General features: G+C 39.5%; 1 protein-coding gene across 1 annotated transcript; it reads right to left on the bottom strand.

Moving 5' to 3' along the window:
- Positions 1-1,098: 1,098 nt before the first annotated feature.
- CUNH3orf85 (chromosome unknown C3orf85 homolog) lies at positions 1,099-15,323 on the bottom strand. Its single transcript, XM_032852651.1, has 4 exons — positions 15,298-15,323; positions 15,144-15,196; positions 2,876-3,009; positions 1,099-1,454 (listed from the first exon to the last, which is right to left on the bottom strand). Exons 2-4 carry the CDS (start codon positions 15,190-15,192, stop codon positions 1,365-1,367), a joined length of 273 nt encoding a protein of 90 aa, XP_032708542.1. The 5' UTR covers positions 15,193-15,196; positions 15,298-15,323; the 3' UTR covers positions 1,099-1,364.
- Between the last annotated feature and the right edge of the window lie 1,358 nt (positions 15,324-16,681).

Raw genomic sequence — 16,681 nt, 5'->3', positions numbered from 1 at the left:
TAAAAGATTTTATTTATTTATTTGACAGACAGAGATCACAAGTAGGCAGAGAGGCAGGCAGAGAGAGGGAGGAAGCAGGCTCCCCGCTGAGCAGAGAGCCCGATGTGGGGCTCGATCCCAGGACCCTGGGATCATGACCTGAGCCGAAGGCAGAGGCTTTAACCCACTGAGCCACCCAGGTGCCCCTTCAGTTGTGTTTTGATTTAAAAATCTCTGTGTATGTATTGGAAATGTGTAAATTATGCATCAGCCTCAAATTTCTCACTGCAAAGGCCTCCAGGGTAGGGATAGGAAATGGGGAACAGCGAATAGCTGCCAGTGTCCTCTTGAAGAGAAAGTGCTGGGCTGAAGTCTTCACATTGCAGCTTCTTCACGTTTGATTTTTTTGACATACCTGCTGCGGAAGAAGTGCTCAGGACTATTGGAAAATCAAATGTAGTCCACTTCTCTTTAGAGTGAATTTTTCAGTTTTATTGGAAAACAGTAATAAATGTCCCTGGCCAGTAAGTTAAAAAATGTTGTTTCAAATTGAAATAAATATCAATATATTATGGACTAGAATGCAAAACTTGCACAAGTTTGACAAAACTCCTAAGGAGGTTTCCACTTATAGATGAATGTTTTCAGTGGGTTCCTGGTCACCATCTGCCCCCAAATAGGAGTTCAGATAGTATTCTCTACTACCCTCAGCAATACACCTTTGTTAGAAACATTTCAAAAGCACGATCTTAAAATAGGCTGGCTTTAAAAAGTGAAAAGTATTGAAGAAAAAGGAGAGGACCAACTTCATTTGAGAGCTTCCTCTTCCTTTAATTAAAAAGTGAGCGCTTTCAGGGTGCCTGGGTGGCTCAGTGGGTTAAAGCTTCTGCCTTTGGCTCAGGTCATCATCCCAGGTTCTTGGGATCACCCCGCATCAGGCTCTCTGCTCAGCGGGGAGCCTGCTTCCCCCCTCTCTCTGCCTGCCTCTCTGCCTACTTGTGATCTCGGTCTGTCAAATAAATAAATAAAATCTTTAAAAAAAAAAAAGTGAGTGCTTTCAAAAAGCAGACAATAGAAACTGAGCTATCAACAGTGACTTTTAATGACACTTATTTTTTGTTTTTTGACTTCCTTGTCCATAAAAGCCCTTTTGTTGTTATTTTAGTTCTCATTTTAAGAGCTACAATTTATAGAGAACTTCCAATTCTAAGTCTCCACTTGGGTTTTCATATTTACTTCTTTAAACAGCTCCACGAGACAGACATATTAAATAATCTTATAAGTGGCATGGATGTGCCTCCAGGTCTCCAAAGCCCACGTTTTGAGTCCATTGCCATGTTGACTCCCGCTCTTTTTGCTCTCCTGGTTTAACCATCAAAGCACATTTACTGGGCAGTGGATATGTCAGAAATAAAGGTATTCACATTCAAATAATACTGTGCTGTTGTTTTCAGAGTAGTCCACGTTTCATGAACCTGCAACAAAAGAAACTTCAAGTCATGATCTCTGAGTATGGAGAGCACATGTTGTATCAGTTTTCTAGGTTATTGTACAGATAATCCTAAAAGACTAAGAGAAGTAGAGCAGAAGAACAATACCCATCAAGGTTTGGTTAACATACTTTTAGTGACCTGTATATTTCAATGCTTAAATGTTTTATGGTATTTGGGGGCCACTGTATGAACCAATGTGGCAGTGTCCTGTTACATTATAGTATCTGTCACTGGATCATAGCACTGGTTTACAATTAGAGGCAGGAGTGTACCTGAAAATTTTATTATTCCATAAAGAAGACACAGTCTATCTGCTTATGTAATATTTAATTTGCCAAATAAACAAATGTCTGGTTTTAATAACTCTAAATGATGCCTGTTGGAGAAAAACATGCATAAAACTCAATGCATTATTCAAGCTGGTGGTTTTCATCAGCAAATGCTAACCAGAAACGAGCCAATCCTGGTAGACCAGTAAAAACTCTACCAGGCAGAGTAAGGATAGGACCCAGGCCCCAGAAAAACAAGGACATTCCATTTCGTTTTTTTTTAATGACTTTATCCAACCCTCTAGTCTGGTGATAGAGCCTGATAACATGTGTAGAGAGAGAAAGGACAAGCAAGTGAAGGGATTAATTAATTTGTTATACATTTTTGTTTTCTAAATTATTAAATTTTAAGAGGGAAATCATAAATAATTGAAATCCTCGGACAAGTCAGAAATTTTATTTGGCCTGGAGTTTTTTCTATCAAAAAAGTAAACCTGGAATAAAACTACAGCACATTTCTTCTTTATTTCTCTTGGAGGGAGACTTCCAAATGAATAGAAAAGTGTACAAAAGGCAAGCAAATGAAGGAACGACATTAAAGGTTTATAATTTTCCCAGAGGAAAATAAGCTGTTAAATAAATGAAAGGGACCTAAAGTGTGACCATGGTCCATTCAATCCACCCACTCAGACATGCAGTAATCTTCTGAAATTTGACTGAGGAACAGTCATTTTGACAGTTTCTGAGAAAAATGTCCTTGATGAATAAGATGTGCACATTACTTCTGTAGCCTAGGTAAGGGAGGTTGGGTGCACAGGCAACTGATTCCAATATGACATTTGGAGAGCTCTTCACATGTGAATGGTATGCAAAGGGGAGAAAAGGAAAGAAGGACAAATGTCACCCAGGAAAGAAGGGGAAGGCTTCAAAAAGGAGGGAATGTTTTATTTTAGTCTTGAAGGAAGAGGTGGAGTTTACTAGACAAAAGGCGCTTTATAGGAAGGAAAGGGCAGGCATAACTCAGGGTGACTCGAGAGGAAAAAAATTCACATGTTGGGCTGGTGGTGTGTTGATGCCTACTGTTGCAGTACCTATTCAGCCAGATAGAGGATGAATTGTTTCTAATGCAAATACCTGATCAGTCAGCATGTTGCCCCACGTATTAGGATTCCGATCTGGGTCCCAGTAATCCTGCAAATATATATGTCTTTTGAGATGTAGGAACTGGTTTGCTGGGTCCTCCAACAAAAATGGCGCTCCCAAGGCTCCTGTAATTCAGAGTCCAAGAGCACAGCATCTTTTAGGGCAGTAGTTTACATCTCAATGTTTATCTTCTTAAAGAGACACAGCTGTGGCCTTTGGGAGGTTGGGGGTCTGAGAAGGGAGCCCTGAAAAAGTTATGTGCCAAGGGAGATGACTGCCCTTCAGCCTTCCCCCCTCACTGCGCTATCACCACCCTATGTGTCCTGAATATAGCACAGCATGAAAGTGTGTGCTGAATGGAAAAGATTTTTAGAGCCTTCTGTACCTGCTTGGGAGCCCACAGACCTGGATTCAAATTCCAGCTCTATCACTTTTCTGGAAAAGTTGCTTAATTTCTCCAAGCTGCAGTTTTCTTGTATGTAAAAGGTATAATAATAACAGAGTAACACAGTAACATAAGATCACCATAAGAGTTGGGTATACTAATGCTTTAAAACGTCTATCTCAAACCAGGCAGTCAACAATCTTATTCTTCCTTTCATAGCCTTCCAAAAGAGGACATATATTTCAGTTTGAAGTAGACTGCTTCCAAATCTGGCACTGTGGTTTGAACTTGAATATTGATAGATCTATCACTGAATTGAAGAACTTTGCATTTTATACTCCTTCCCAGTACAGGATTAAGGAAAAAAAAGATGATTGCTTTTAAAAATCCAGACTTTTTTAGTATCATGAAATTTTAACAGTCTAGATGGTATTTTCATTTCTAAATAAAACACAGTCACATTCAGAGTTGTAATTTGAATCAGTTTCAAGAAAGAACACACTCTTGACCCATTTGTGGTAACAATATAATGTGTTCATTGCTTGTGATAAAGACGCATTTATTACAAATGTTATGTTAGGTACTCTACAGCCTCATCATAACAGGACTCTATTGACCAGAGTTATAGTGAACTATAAGATATAAAACCTCTCCTCCGTAAGGGAGGGGTATGAGGGGTCCAAGATTAAAAATAAAACAAGGCAATATAGGACTTGGTTGTGCTAAGGGAGTTTAGGAAAAGGTGTCATTATTGAGCTTTGAGGCTCTGGGGCATGAGCAGACGTTTTCTTTTTTCTTTCTTTTTTAAAAATTTTATTAACATACAATGTATTATTTGCCCCAGGCATACAGGTCTATGAATCATCAATAAGCGGACATTTTCATGGTCAGGAAAATTGCTGAACCTATTCCTTAAAGAAAAGATTAAATTTAGCAGGATAGGAGAAGGAACAAAACTTTACATTTTAAGCCGGAGAAGTAATGTGGGACTGGGAATCCTTAAAACGAATGTCTGAAGACAATGGTTAAAGGTAGCTAGATTATTTGTGCATGCGTGTGTGTGTGTGTGTGTGTGTGTGTGTACTGATGTCACACACAAATATTAATGATAGTTAACATTCACTGAACCTTGCACTAAAAAATACTTCACCTGAATTACCTTATTTAATACAACAAACCTAAGAAGTAGCACCTGTCAGTCACCTCATTTTGCAGACAAGGTAACTACCTCAGAGAAAAGTTAAATAATATGTTCAAGGCCACCTAGCTAGTTGGAAGGGGAGATGGAATTCTCCCTTTAAAGGCATTGTGCAACATTATGTCTATGAGATAGGAATCCTTGGTGCCAAAGAAAAGTAATAATAATTAAAAAAGCCTTATGCATTTATAAAAAAGAGATGATCATTACTTACACATTTGTTATAATCTCTTGCTTTTCCAAGCTTGACCTTGAGCACTAAGCAAGATTTTAGTTATTAGCTCTATTACTTCCAGTTAAATTTGTTACCTCACTAAGCTCTAGTTCTAACTGCCTACCTATTGAAAGTGACAACCTCTGTGGATACCACACATCAATCAGGCTGCCTCTAGTGCAAAATACTACTAGTGATGAAGGTAGAAAAAGGACTCACATTCTCTATTAATAGGAAGTTAGCAATTTTAGTTATTCACGATTTAAAAATAAAAGACAAAAGTCAACTTTTCAGTAGATATTAGTAACAGATGCTAGAAGTAATATTGGCCTGCTTCTAGGTCATCTGATTCAGTACAATAAAGCCAGCATTCCTATGGAAGCCATCCTCTAAGATGTCCCCCAAAGACCACTACCTTCTTGGTATTCAGATCCTCTGTGGTCTTCCTTCATTTAGGAGTGTGGACCTACGTAATCACAGGACACTGTGGAAATGACAGTGTGTACTTTCTGTGGCTAGAACATAAAAGGTATTAGAGCTTCTGCCTCACACCTTTCTTGGATCACTTGCTCTAATGGAAGACAGCTGCCATGTTCTGAGGACGCTCAAGTAGCCATGAAGAGAGGCCCACCTCACAAGGAACTGAAGCGTCCCATCAACAGCCACACAAATGAACCATCTGGGAACCTGATGCTTTCATCCCAGTTAAACCTTTAGATCATAACAGCCCTCACCGACATCTTTACTATAATCTCATGAGAGTTCCTGAGTCAGAATTATTGACTTAAGCCACTCCCAAATTCCTCAGAAACTGTAAGATATGTCTTATTCTAAGTTGCTACTATTTGGGGATATTGTTAGGTCATAGTAGATAACTGATTGCTGCACTATGAATGCCTGTTGATGTCAGCTTAAACTGCTAATCACCAGAGCTGAGACACAGATAAAGCAAGTAAATCCACAAATAGAAGAAACCTGCTGTCAAGCTTACACAAGTTTTGTGCCATAAGATCTCCACTCGCCTCACCCTCATCCCTGTTCTGATAATCATCATTGTGTAGAAAGATAAACAAAAAATAAGAAACTCCCATTATATTCAGAGCTCATAAATAATTATAAGGAAACATACTGTGACTAGACCATTTGAAGGGGGAGTGATTAATTCTTGTTTTTTTAAAGATTTTATTTATTTATTTGACAGAGATCACAAGCAGGCAGAGAGGCAGGCAGAGAGAGAGGAGGAAGCAAGCTCCCTGCCGAGCCAAGTGCCCAATGCGGGTCTCGATCCCAGGACCCTGGGATCATGACCTGAGCTAAAGGCAGAGGCTTTAATCCACTGAGCCACCCAGGTGCCACAGGAGTGATTAATTCTGATATTGGCATGGAGGGATCACAGGGAAATTGGTTTTGAGTTGAGCTTCCTGGGTTATGGAATGTTTCCAAAGTTAGGAAGAAGGGAGCAGAAGCAAAGAGCATGTAGTCCGGGTTGAAGAAGACTGGAGACCCAAGGAACAGAGGAGCAAAGTAAGGCTCAGGTTTGGGGACCCTCACTTTGCCAATGAGGGCTGAGGAGTGGATGTGTTCAGAATGTCGGAGGATTATTACTGTCATACCAAGGAGTTTGGACTTTATTCTTCAGATCATTAATATTTCTTTTTTTAAAAAAGATTTTATTTATTTATTTGACAGAAAGAGATCACAAGTAGGCAGAGAGGCAGGCAGAGAGAGAGGGGGAAACAGGCTCCTTGCTGAGCAGAGAGCCCGATGCGGGGCTAGATCCCAGGACCCCTAGATCATGACCTGAGCTAAAGGCAAAGGCTTAACCCACTTAGCCATGAAGGTGCCCCCATTAATATTTCTGAACAAGAAAATGATAAGACCAGGTTTACTTAAAATTTTTTGTTTGATTATGATTGAAATATGCATTACATAAAGCTATTTTAACCATTTTTAATTGTACAAATCAGTGGCATCAAGTACATTCACGGTGTTGTATAATCATCACCACCATCTCAAGAATTTTTCCATCCTCCCAAACAGAAACTCAGTACCGCCTAACAATTTCCATTACACTGTCCTCCAGCCCTTGGTCACCACCATTAGCTTTCTGTCTCTCTGCATTTGCTTATTGTAGGTACCTCATCTAAGAGGAGTCATGCAGTATTTGTCCCTTTGTGCCTGATTTATTTCACTTAGTATCTTCAAGGTGTACATGTTGAAGCATATATCAACATTGCATTCCTTTTTAAGACCAAATAATATTTTGTACATATATGCCAACATTTTATTTACCCATTCACAGATACTTTTGGAAACTCCTTTGTCAGTGGTGTTGGAAGGCAGAGGGTAAAAAGGAGAGAGACTGAGAGAGAGAGGTTGGAGCCTCTTCTAGTGGTCCAGAGAACAGACAACTAGGGCCTGAATCAGGTGAGTGATACCAGGGGTGGGAAAACAGGACTGACTGGAACAGAATGGGAAACTCATTAGTCTGGGCTCACTGGTGCGGACTGACCAGCACTGAAGTTCTGGTTTTAATGAGATGTGTTCATAGGTGACTTCTCAGATTTCTCTTCATTCTCTTTGAAGAAAGGTGTCAGTTACAGTGTTAACACTTTAAAATGCTTTTCTGTTTAAAAATAAAAGGAGGAGTGGGAGGTTTTCAAAACAGAGATTATTTAGGCAAAGGAGATCCAGCATCAATATCTAATCAGTGTTTCTCTTTTTTAAAAAATATTTATTTGAGAGAGAGAGCAAGAGAACTTGAGCAGGGGAAGGTACAGAGGGAGAGGGAGAGAGGAGCCCAAGCAGACTCCCCACTTAGCGCAGAGCCTGACACGGAAGCTCAGTCCCATGACCTGAGATCACAACCTGAGCTGAAATCAGCTGAGTTGGTAGCTTAACCTACCAGCCACCCAGGCACCCCTTTAATAAATGTTTCTACATAAATTATGCTTAAGATATAATTTACAAGTACACATTAACCACTTAAGATAGTGTTACTTGAAATCTTCCAAAAGTAAAACCAATATTCTGCACCATGATTGTCTTGGTGCCTTGTCTAAACACTGAGGGAAAAAAAATGCTGTTACATAAATCTTGGCAGAGAAGCTTTAAAATATAAACCATAGCTATTTTAAGCTCTAATAATTCTGTCTTTTGTAAATCTTCTCTCTTTTTGCTCATGGAAGATGTTTCAGTGATACAATGTCCCCCATGCCCCCACCCTTGCCCCTGAACAAAGCACCTTCCTCAGCTTTATGCACCCAACAGACATCCAATAAATATTAATTGATGGTGATAATAGCATCACCCACGAGAGAGACAGAAAGTAGTATTTATTATCCTACTTTACAAATGAGAAAATTGACACACAGAGATGAAATGACTCACTCAAGGTCATGCAGTAAGTCATTGGCAGAGCCAGAAATAAAATGCAAGTAATACAGAAGGGCATGCTATTATCCTCTCTGCTTGAGAAATTTCTCCTCCCTTTTTCATTCTGCCTGATCAACCTTGAAAGTTGATGAGAGCAAGATCACAGTTTGTGTTTGTAAGCCTCTATAATACTGCTGGGGTTTGAAAACTGAACCCTGAGTTTTATTACTTTGTTGGTTTTTAATTTTTTTTAATGTAAGCAGTATCCGCCAGGTTAATGCCTTTTTTAAACTTTCAAATCATAAGCTATAAAAATATCTTCTTTTTCTTTCCAATTCCCTACACACCCTCCTTCCTTTCATCCCATATCATAGCAGTTTTAATAGGATCTGTCAAGCTTAGTTCTGCTATCTAAACATGTCTCGAATATCCTCTGCAGAAAATTCTATACCGTTGAAATAAGGCAGACACTTCAGAGTATGGAGATATTGGAGAGCACAGCTCTTGCCACACAAGCCAAGAAGGATAGAGATGGGGAGTCTTACCCTAGCTCTGGTAGTGATTACTTGTGCCATTTGTTGGTTGCCCCTGTACCTCCATTTCCTGTTCTGTAAAATGGGGCCTGATTGTATGAAGCCAGCTAAGATCTCTTGCAGCTCTAACATTTTTAACTGGAATGTATTCATAACCAGTAGGTCATTAATTGAAACTTACTTTCTCTGCATCGTATTAGGGCATCAGAAGCATATAGAATATGCTAAGTGGGTACAGCTCCTAGTGCTGCTAGGGAGCTTACATGCTGAGAAATTCAGCACTGATAGAAATAAGTGAAAGAGAAGTCAAAGTAGACCTAGTCAATAATTAAAGCAGTACAAATAAAAATGTATTCATTTATGCACAGAGGTGGGTGCCCATCACAGGCTGAGAAGCTGTATGCTGGTGACGTTAGCTGTACAGTTAGAAACGGAAGGATTCCCTATTTTTGCCATCACCCAGGGAAGGCTGAAAAAGAGTCTTTAAATGTGATAGTGGAGAAATAACTGAATAGTCTTCATACTGTGCACATGACCATGAAGATGATCTTTGGGGTAGGAACCTGCATGCTAAAAAGATCAGAAAGCCTGATGTAGAATGCACGATATAGAACTGAAGGACAGAGCCTGATGGCAGAGTCCTGTTTTCTTCCCTGTAGAGGGAGCTCATTTGAAGTAACCTCAGGCCACCCTCCTCCCCTTTGTAGCCTCTGCCTCTCAGAAGGGGCAATGCGCCATGCAACTGGTAAGTCCAAGAGGCATTGCTTGGCATGTCCAGCTAGCTCTTCCTTCTTCCCCCTGAGAGTTAGCTGCCTTCTGAGATCACGTTTTCTCTTCTGGTTCTGCAGCCTGCAAGTTGATATGAAATTTGCCAAATCCTGGGGTCCAATCATGAGGCCCTTTATTTCTTATCTATGTTCTATCTTCCAAATTAGTCTTTCTCAGTAATAAAGGGAATTGCTTGTCTTCCATGCTTATCTTTGGTTTATTTTTCAACTTGATTGAAAGCAGGCCTAGAAGTGGTTGCAGGCAGGGGCGGGGGATAGAGTTCTATGTATCCAGGTGGTGCAGACAATCCAACACGTCTGTTGTCTCAGAGCATCCATAAGAAACAGGGAAACAAAAAAAATACAGCACAGACAGGGTGCTCCAATCAGCAGGAGCTTGTCGTCCCTGGAAAGCCACTGCCGTGACTTCACAGAAATGCCCAACAAATCCATAGATTGGACTACAGCTAGCTATTTCCCTTAGAGGCTGGGTGATACTGCTCTCTGCAGTGGTACCTGATGCCTGATGCCAAGTTGGAGAATATCCATGACAGTCCTGCCACAAGTTCCAAAATACTCAGAAATGGGATGCTGATAGCAAAGCACTTAGCGCTCAGCATAAGCAATGAAAGACTAACATTTATTATTTATTATTTTTATTGGCCCGAGTCTTAGTCCCTTCCCTTAAAATGTTTATGTCTTTAGAAAAAAGATGAAGTAACTGCCCAGATTCATAGATTAAGTATTAAACCAAAGTCTAAATGTTCACTAGGAATTAAGGACAAAAGAGGATCAGGAGAACAGTCTATACAGACATCTTGGCAATATGGTAAAATTTTCAAAGATCTAAGTGTAGGAGAAATGTTATAACTTTGTGAGTAATTAGAATACTCATGTTTAGGTTTGTATGTTTAAAGTTGAATATTTTAGGGGGTCTGGATGGCTCAGTTGGTTAAAGCCTCTGCCTTCGGCTCAGGTCATGATCTCAGGGTCCTGGGATCGAGCCCCACGTCGGGCTTTCTGCTCAGTGGAGAGCCTGCTTCTCCCGCTGCCCCTCACCCAGCTGGTGCTCTCTCTTTCTCTCTCTCTGAAATAAATAAAATCTTTATAGTTGAGTATTTTATTCTCTGCGTTAAGCAAGTAATTTTTGTTATAAAATATGAAATAGTTATTTTTTTCTTCCTACTCTAAATTTTGGTCACTGATCCAAAAATTTATGATGGAAGACAGAAGAGTTATATTTAGTATCATAGATTCTCTCACTTTGCTGCAATTCAGATAAACGTTAATGAGAGACAGAACGAGAAGAAATTGGGTTCAAAGAAAAAGAGAGAAGGGAGAAATCAGGAAAATTAGTCAAAGGAAGCAGAGACAAAATAAGGGAAGTTACAAAAACAAAAGTTAAAAAGGTGAAAAGCTGTGGAAAAAGGGAACAGGGAAGTAAAAAGAGGGCAGGAAGTCAATGGAGGTCAGCTGGAAAAAAGAAAGAGACCCTGAACTTCGGGACAAACTCCCAAACCCCATCATCCTAGTAAACTGTTAATGAAATGCTTTCGTAAATGAACTTTCAACTCAGGGAACTTTGGCTTTATTGACGTTATAGTTGCTGGCGTGTTGAGTACTTCACAAAGTAAACAGGAACTAGTATTACTTGAATTTAAGTTCGGTCTGTTTTAACCTGCTCGCAGCATGCTAACATACACCCACATACATGCTCACATGCACTACCATGTAATTCCCTGGGACACACTTTGGAGCTGGCAGATCTTTTATTAGCTTCTGATTTTGTGGAGAGAGAAATTTGTAACTCACAGAGGCAATGTTTTATATGATTTAATAGTAATCCCTTCTGGGTCATTACCTGTGTGTGTTGATGGGTCTTCCAACTTTAGTGCCATGACAAATGATGCCATGTGGACAGGAAAATAGATATTTTTCCTGCAACACTCAGAGTGCCCAACGAATCTAGTTATAGGCCATGATACTTTTCTCTAACCTAGATATTTCCCAGTTTATTCTCACTACTTGTTTTTTTGAAAGCATCAATCAATCTTAAGCCAAAGTGAGTAGATAAAATTAAGAAGAAGTTCTTATAAAATAAACTAAAACCATGTCCAGAAATAAGGACTCTCCAAAGAACAGGATGGTGGTGGTGGGGATGGGTGTGGCCGGATGACTGAGAAGAGCCATTCCTTCTATAGATAGTACAAAAAGCAAACATGGAGGGATTGGAGTGGCTGACTCAGTCAGGGGGAAGAAATTGTAAGCTTAAGAGCTCTTATCTAAAAAACCCAAACCAAAGCAACCAACCAAAAACCTTCAAGACAAATCACTTGTGGTTACTAGGCATGGAGTGAAAAGTAAGAGCTGGAACAATGCTAGAGAAAGGGGTGAAAGGCAGTTTGCTTCCCCTGTCTAAAACCAGAAGACATACTTGGACTTCATGTGATCTGATAGCAGGTTAATAATATGGCATGAACTGGGGCGCCTGGGTGGCTCAGTGGGTTAAAGCCTCTGCCTTCGGCTAGGGTCATGATCCCGGGGTCCTGGGATCGAGCCCCACATGGGGCTCTCTGCTCAGCGGAGAGCCTGCTTCCCCCTCTCTCTCTGCCTGCCTCTCTGCCTACTTGTGATCTCTGTCTGTCAAATAAATAAATAAAATCTTTAAAAAATAATAATAATAATATGGCATGAACCTTCATATTGTCCCACTATGGGTCAACTTTAAGGACCAGTTTATTTACTTTGTGAAATAATTTCCAAATACATGTATTTTCCATATATATTCTTCGTGTGAAATGGGGCCGTTTGATTCTGACGAGTGCCTTCTGGAGGTGAAACATATGAGTTTAGAACTCCTCTCTATCCTCACCAAAACTAGAAACTGTCATAGAAAGCCTCTGCTTATTTCTTAGTTTGGTTCTGTTTATTGACACAGAGTCACCCAGCTCCCTTACTCCTGGCCTGTTCTTGTAGAACCAATGGCTGTGATACTGGCCTTGTTCCTTTCTCTGGAGGTGTTCTTGCTGTGTGCTCCTTTGCCTATCCCATATTGCTACATGGTCCATATCTAGCACGGCAGTGCCAGTGTGGACAGTTTGCATAGTAGAAAGAAGGATATTGTTCTCAGAAGAGCTGGAGGTAGAATTTGCATGTGAATCTGGCATCTGCCATGAATTAACTGTGTAGCTTAATCATTTAACTTCTCTAAGCCTAAATTCCCTTGTAAAATAAAAAACATGATACTTGCACAGTGATTATGAGAGTTGACCTATGGTAACATATGGAAAGCCCCTCCCCACAGAACGAAGACTTAAAAGAGTAGTATTCATATTTGCTGGGTTTATTATAGGAGAAGGCAGTTCTTGACCTAAATGCTGAAGACAGGGTTTTTGTTTTGTTTTTTAATCAAATCATGACACTTGCACTTCTAATTCTCTGACCAGGGAACCAGTTCCAATGTGTATAAATTACTATTTTAAGAAAATCAATAAATGATTTGAGGACTGTGCTCATAAATGTAATTACTTGTGGGAAGGTTCTTCATCATTTTTGGCTTCAGCATTCCTATTAGGAAAATGGATAATGAGATCTTTTCCCTATTTACTTCAAATTAAGTTCTAGACAAAAAAGTAAAACTTCTCTTCTGTAACAGAGAGAACTTTTTTTAAATATAAAGACAAACTTTAAAGATGGCTGTTTTCTTATGCTACATAGAGGGCTCCAGGGAAGGGCAGATGAATAGGCTACATTCTTAAATGAAAAATGGGAGGAGGGAGAGAAGAAAGGAAGAAGGTTGGTTCAAGCTACGATTCTCCTACTTGAGAGCTGTGTGATTTGGAAAATGTCAGTTAAACGAATTATCCATGTAACAAATGAATCTGATTCGAAAGACTTCAGTGTACTCAGCCTACACACTGTAGTCTTTCCTGAGATCTGAAGGGCTAACCCCACCATGTCAATGTTCCTCTGTCCTTAGTTTCTTTTTTTTTTTAAAGATTTATTTATTTATTTATTTATTTATTTATTTATTTGACAGACAGAGATCACAAGTAGGAAGAGAGGCAGGCAGAGAGAGAGGAGGAAGCAGGCTCCCTGGTGAGCAGAGAGCCTGACGTGGGCCTCGATCCCAGGACCATGGGATCATGACCTGAGCCGAAGGCAGAGGCTTTAACTCGCTGAGCCATCCAGGCGCCCCTGTCCTTAGTCTAATTCTCAACTTATTTCATGAAACTTTAACCACATAATCTTATTTCTTTATATTTTAAGTGAAATCAGTCAAACCAGTTGTCTTTCTAGGCAGACATATTTGTGCCTCAGCTGGAGTTAAAGTTAATTCCAACTTGTTTCCTAAGAAAGTCCCTAAAAGGCATTTTGCAGGACCGTTTTCCTTTTACCTGATTTTTTCTTTTTGCCCAATATTTTTAACCCTGCATGTTCACAGGTAGTGCTTTTCACCTTGTGCTAATTCACCATCACCCGCTCTGAAGCCAACCGCATGGATCGGCAGGCAAAGCAAAGCAGTAACTGGTGGATTATAACTAGCCCATGACTTCAATTTACAGTGTGCTCCTGAGACACTCACTTAAACTGAGCCAGCCTCTCTTTCTTCACCTGGAGATGTGGGCTGTAACCGGGTGTGATTACACACGCCTTGATGATAATTGCCTAATAATAACTAGGCTAAAAATTTCTAAATCATTTATTTAAACATGTCCTAAATGCAAAGTATAACATTGGTGATTAAAATTTATTAGAATTATCTATATGCTTAAGAATAAAAGGCTAGGGGCGCCTGGGTGGCTCAGTGGGTTAAAGCCTTTGCCTTCAGCTCAGGTCATGATCCCAGGGTCCTGGGATCAAGCCCTGCATCGGACTCTCTGCTCACCAGGGAGCCTGCTTCCTCCTCTCTCTCTGCCTGCTTCTCTGCCTACTTGTGATCTCTGTCTGTCAAATAAATAAATAAAATCTTAAAAAAAAAGAATAAAAGGCTAATTATATATACATACATGTATGTACACACATATCTAGATTCATATCTTAGGTATATACCTATATCCTTTTATTGATCTGTGTGTATGTGTGTGTGCATGCACATGTGCCCCTCAAGAAAAATATGTTATCTTCTTTGCATGGGTTTCAAGTTGATCATAAAAGTAGAAATTTATTCTTATTTAAGCCTTTTATCAGAAGAATTTATAAATTGTAGAGATTTAACTGTGAAAATAATTTACACCTTTGTATTTTCAGTTTTGGATACAAGAAAAACAAATGACCTCTTAGTTCCATTCATATATAAGTCACTGAATTATTGGGTCAGTTTGGTAGCAAATCATCTGACCTTCAGTACCTTCCTTGATCTGTCTTTAAAACACCACTTCTCTGAGTTACAGCTTGCTCTAAAGGTTAATGAATTCACACTCTCAAAGTACCTTGAGGTCTCCACATAATGGTACTATGTAAGTATTACAGTTTCTAAAAGGCATTTGAAATCTTTCTTTGTTCAAGGACATAAGAGCTCTTCTTTGGAGGCAGTCCTTAAATAGGTTTCCTAGCAATAGTGACATGATAATATGTTAATACCTAATCAGGAATAAAATGATCACATGCAATTAACACTAACATGTTCAAAACCAACTCATGCCATGATAGTTGGGTTTTCCCAATGTTCTAGAATGGATCTGTGGATAAAACATATTTGTTCATTGTTGAAAAAGTCAAAAGGGGTTATCTTGCCACCTGATCATTGTAAACGACATGATAAATAAAAAAGAAATGGATTCTTACCTATAAGCAATGTCGAACACAGGGCTACTTGAAGCATTTTATAGGCCATAATCCTGTTTTGGAAAGAAAAGATTTATTTATTTTAATTTACACCAAACTAAGCTTTAGGGCACCGCGACTGCTTTCCAGGAGCATGAAGCATTTGCTGTGTTACCTGGCTGCCTTGCGAGCTGAGATAAGTCAGAGAGGCCGTTGCTTAAGATGGATTTTTTTTTATATGACTCCTGCCTTTTTTACCCTTTGGACTTTTTGGGCTGACTCTTTACAAGCTGTTCTTATATGGGCATGTGTTTATTTACTAATTTTATCATCCATACAGGCTAATGTCATATAGTGAAAAAAAAAAAGGTGGAAAAACTGAATCACTCATACATGGCTGGTGGGAATATAAATGGTATAGTCACTTTGGAAAACAGTTTGACAGTTTCTTATAAATCTGAGCGTGCACTTACCATCCAACCCTGCAATTGCACCACTGGGCATTTGTCGCAGAGAAATGAAAACTTATGCTCCTACAAAAACTTCTACAAGCATGTTTCACAGCAGCCTTATTAGCTATAGGCAAGAAGTAGAAACAACCCAGCTGTCCTTTAACAGCTGAATGTTTAGCATATTGAAATATTGCAAGACCATGAATTATGATAACAATATGGTAAAAATTGCTGATAGACACAACAACTTAGAGGGATCTCAAGGGAATTAGGATGGGTAACCAGTGCCCAATGGTCAAATGTGCCACGATTTCACTTATGTAACCTTCTTGAAATGACAAAATGACAAATAGAAATGGGGTAAGATTAGTAGTTGCTAGAGATTAGGCATGGAAGGGGGAGAGGGATGTGCTTATATGGGGCCACATGAGGGACCCTTATTAGTGATAGAACTGTTTGGTATCCTGGCTGCAGTGGTGGTAGATGTGAACATAAATGTGATAAAATTGCATGGAACCAAATACAGATAATCCCAGACACATACACATGACAGATGAGTACACTTAAAACTGAGGCAATCTGAATAGGATTAGTAGATTGCATCAATGTCAATGTCACATTATAGCTTTGCATGATGATACCATTGAGGTTAACTGAGTGAATGGCACCCAGGCTCTCTCTCTATTATTTCTTACAGGTATGTGTGGTTCTACATATCTCAAAACAAAATGTTAAAGACAAAGGAATGTTTGGGGCTCCTGGGTGTCTCACTCAATGAAGTGCCTGCCTTGGATTGGGTCATGATCTCAGGGTCCTGGGATTGAGCCCTGCATTGGGCTCCCTACTAAGAAGAGTCTACTTCTCCCTCTCCCTCTGCCCTTCTCCCCTACCACTACTCATGCTCTCTCTCACTCTTGAGCACTCTTAAGTGCGCTCTCAAATTAAAAGAAAAGATCTTTTAAAAAAGACAAAAGAATGTTTAACCGCATTACAAAATGTGTTTCTGAACTAAAGTACACAATGAATAAAACCACGATACTTTTAAAATTTTGATTTTTTAAACAATTACCCTTTTCTGTGACATGATTAACAGTTAACTGAGGGGCG

The sequence above is a fragment of the Lontra canadensis genome, unplaced genomic scaffold, assembly GCF_010015895.1.
Source record: "Lontra canadensis isolate GAN:19392208 unplaced genomic scaffold, GSC_riverotter_1.0 scaffold6, whole genome shotgun sequence".
Taxonomy (NCBI): Eukaryota; Metazoa; Chordata; class Mammalia; order Carnivora; family Mustelidae; genus Lontra; species Lontra canadensis.
The sequence above is the reverse complement of the archived record's forward strand: the minus strand, read 5'-3'. Positions and strand labels throughout refer to the sequence as shown.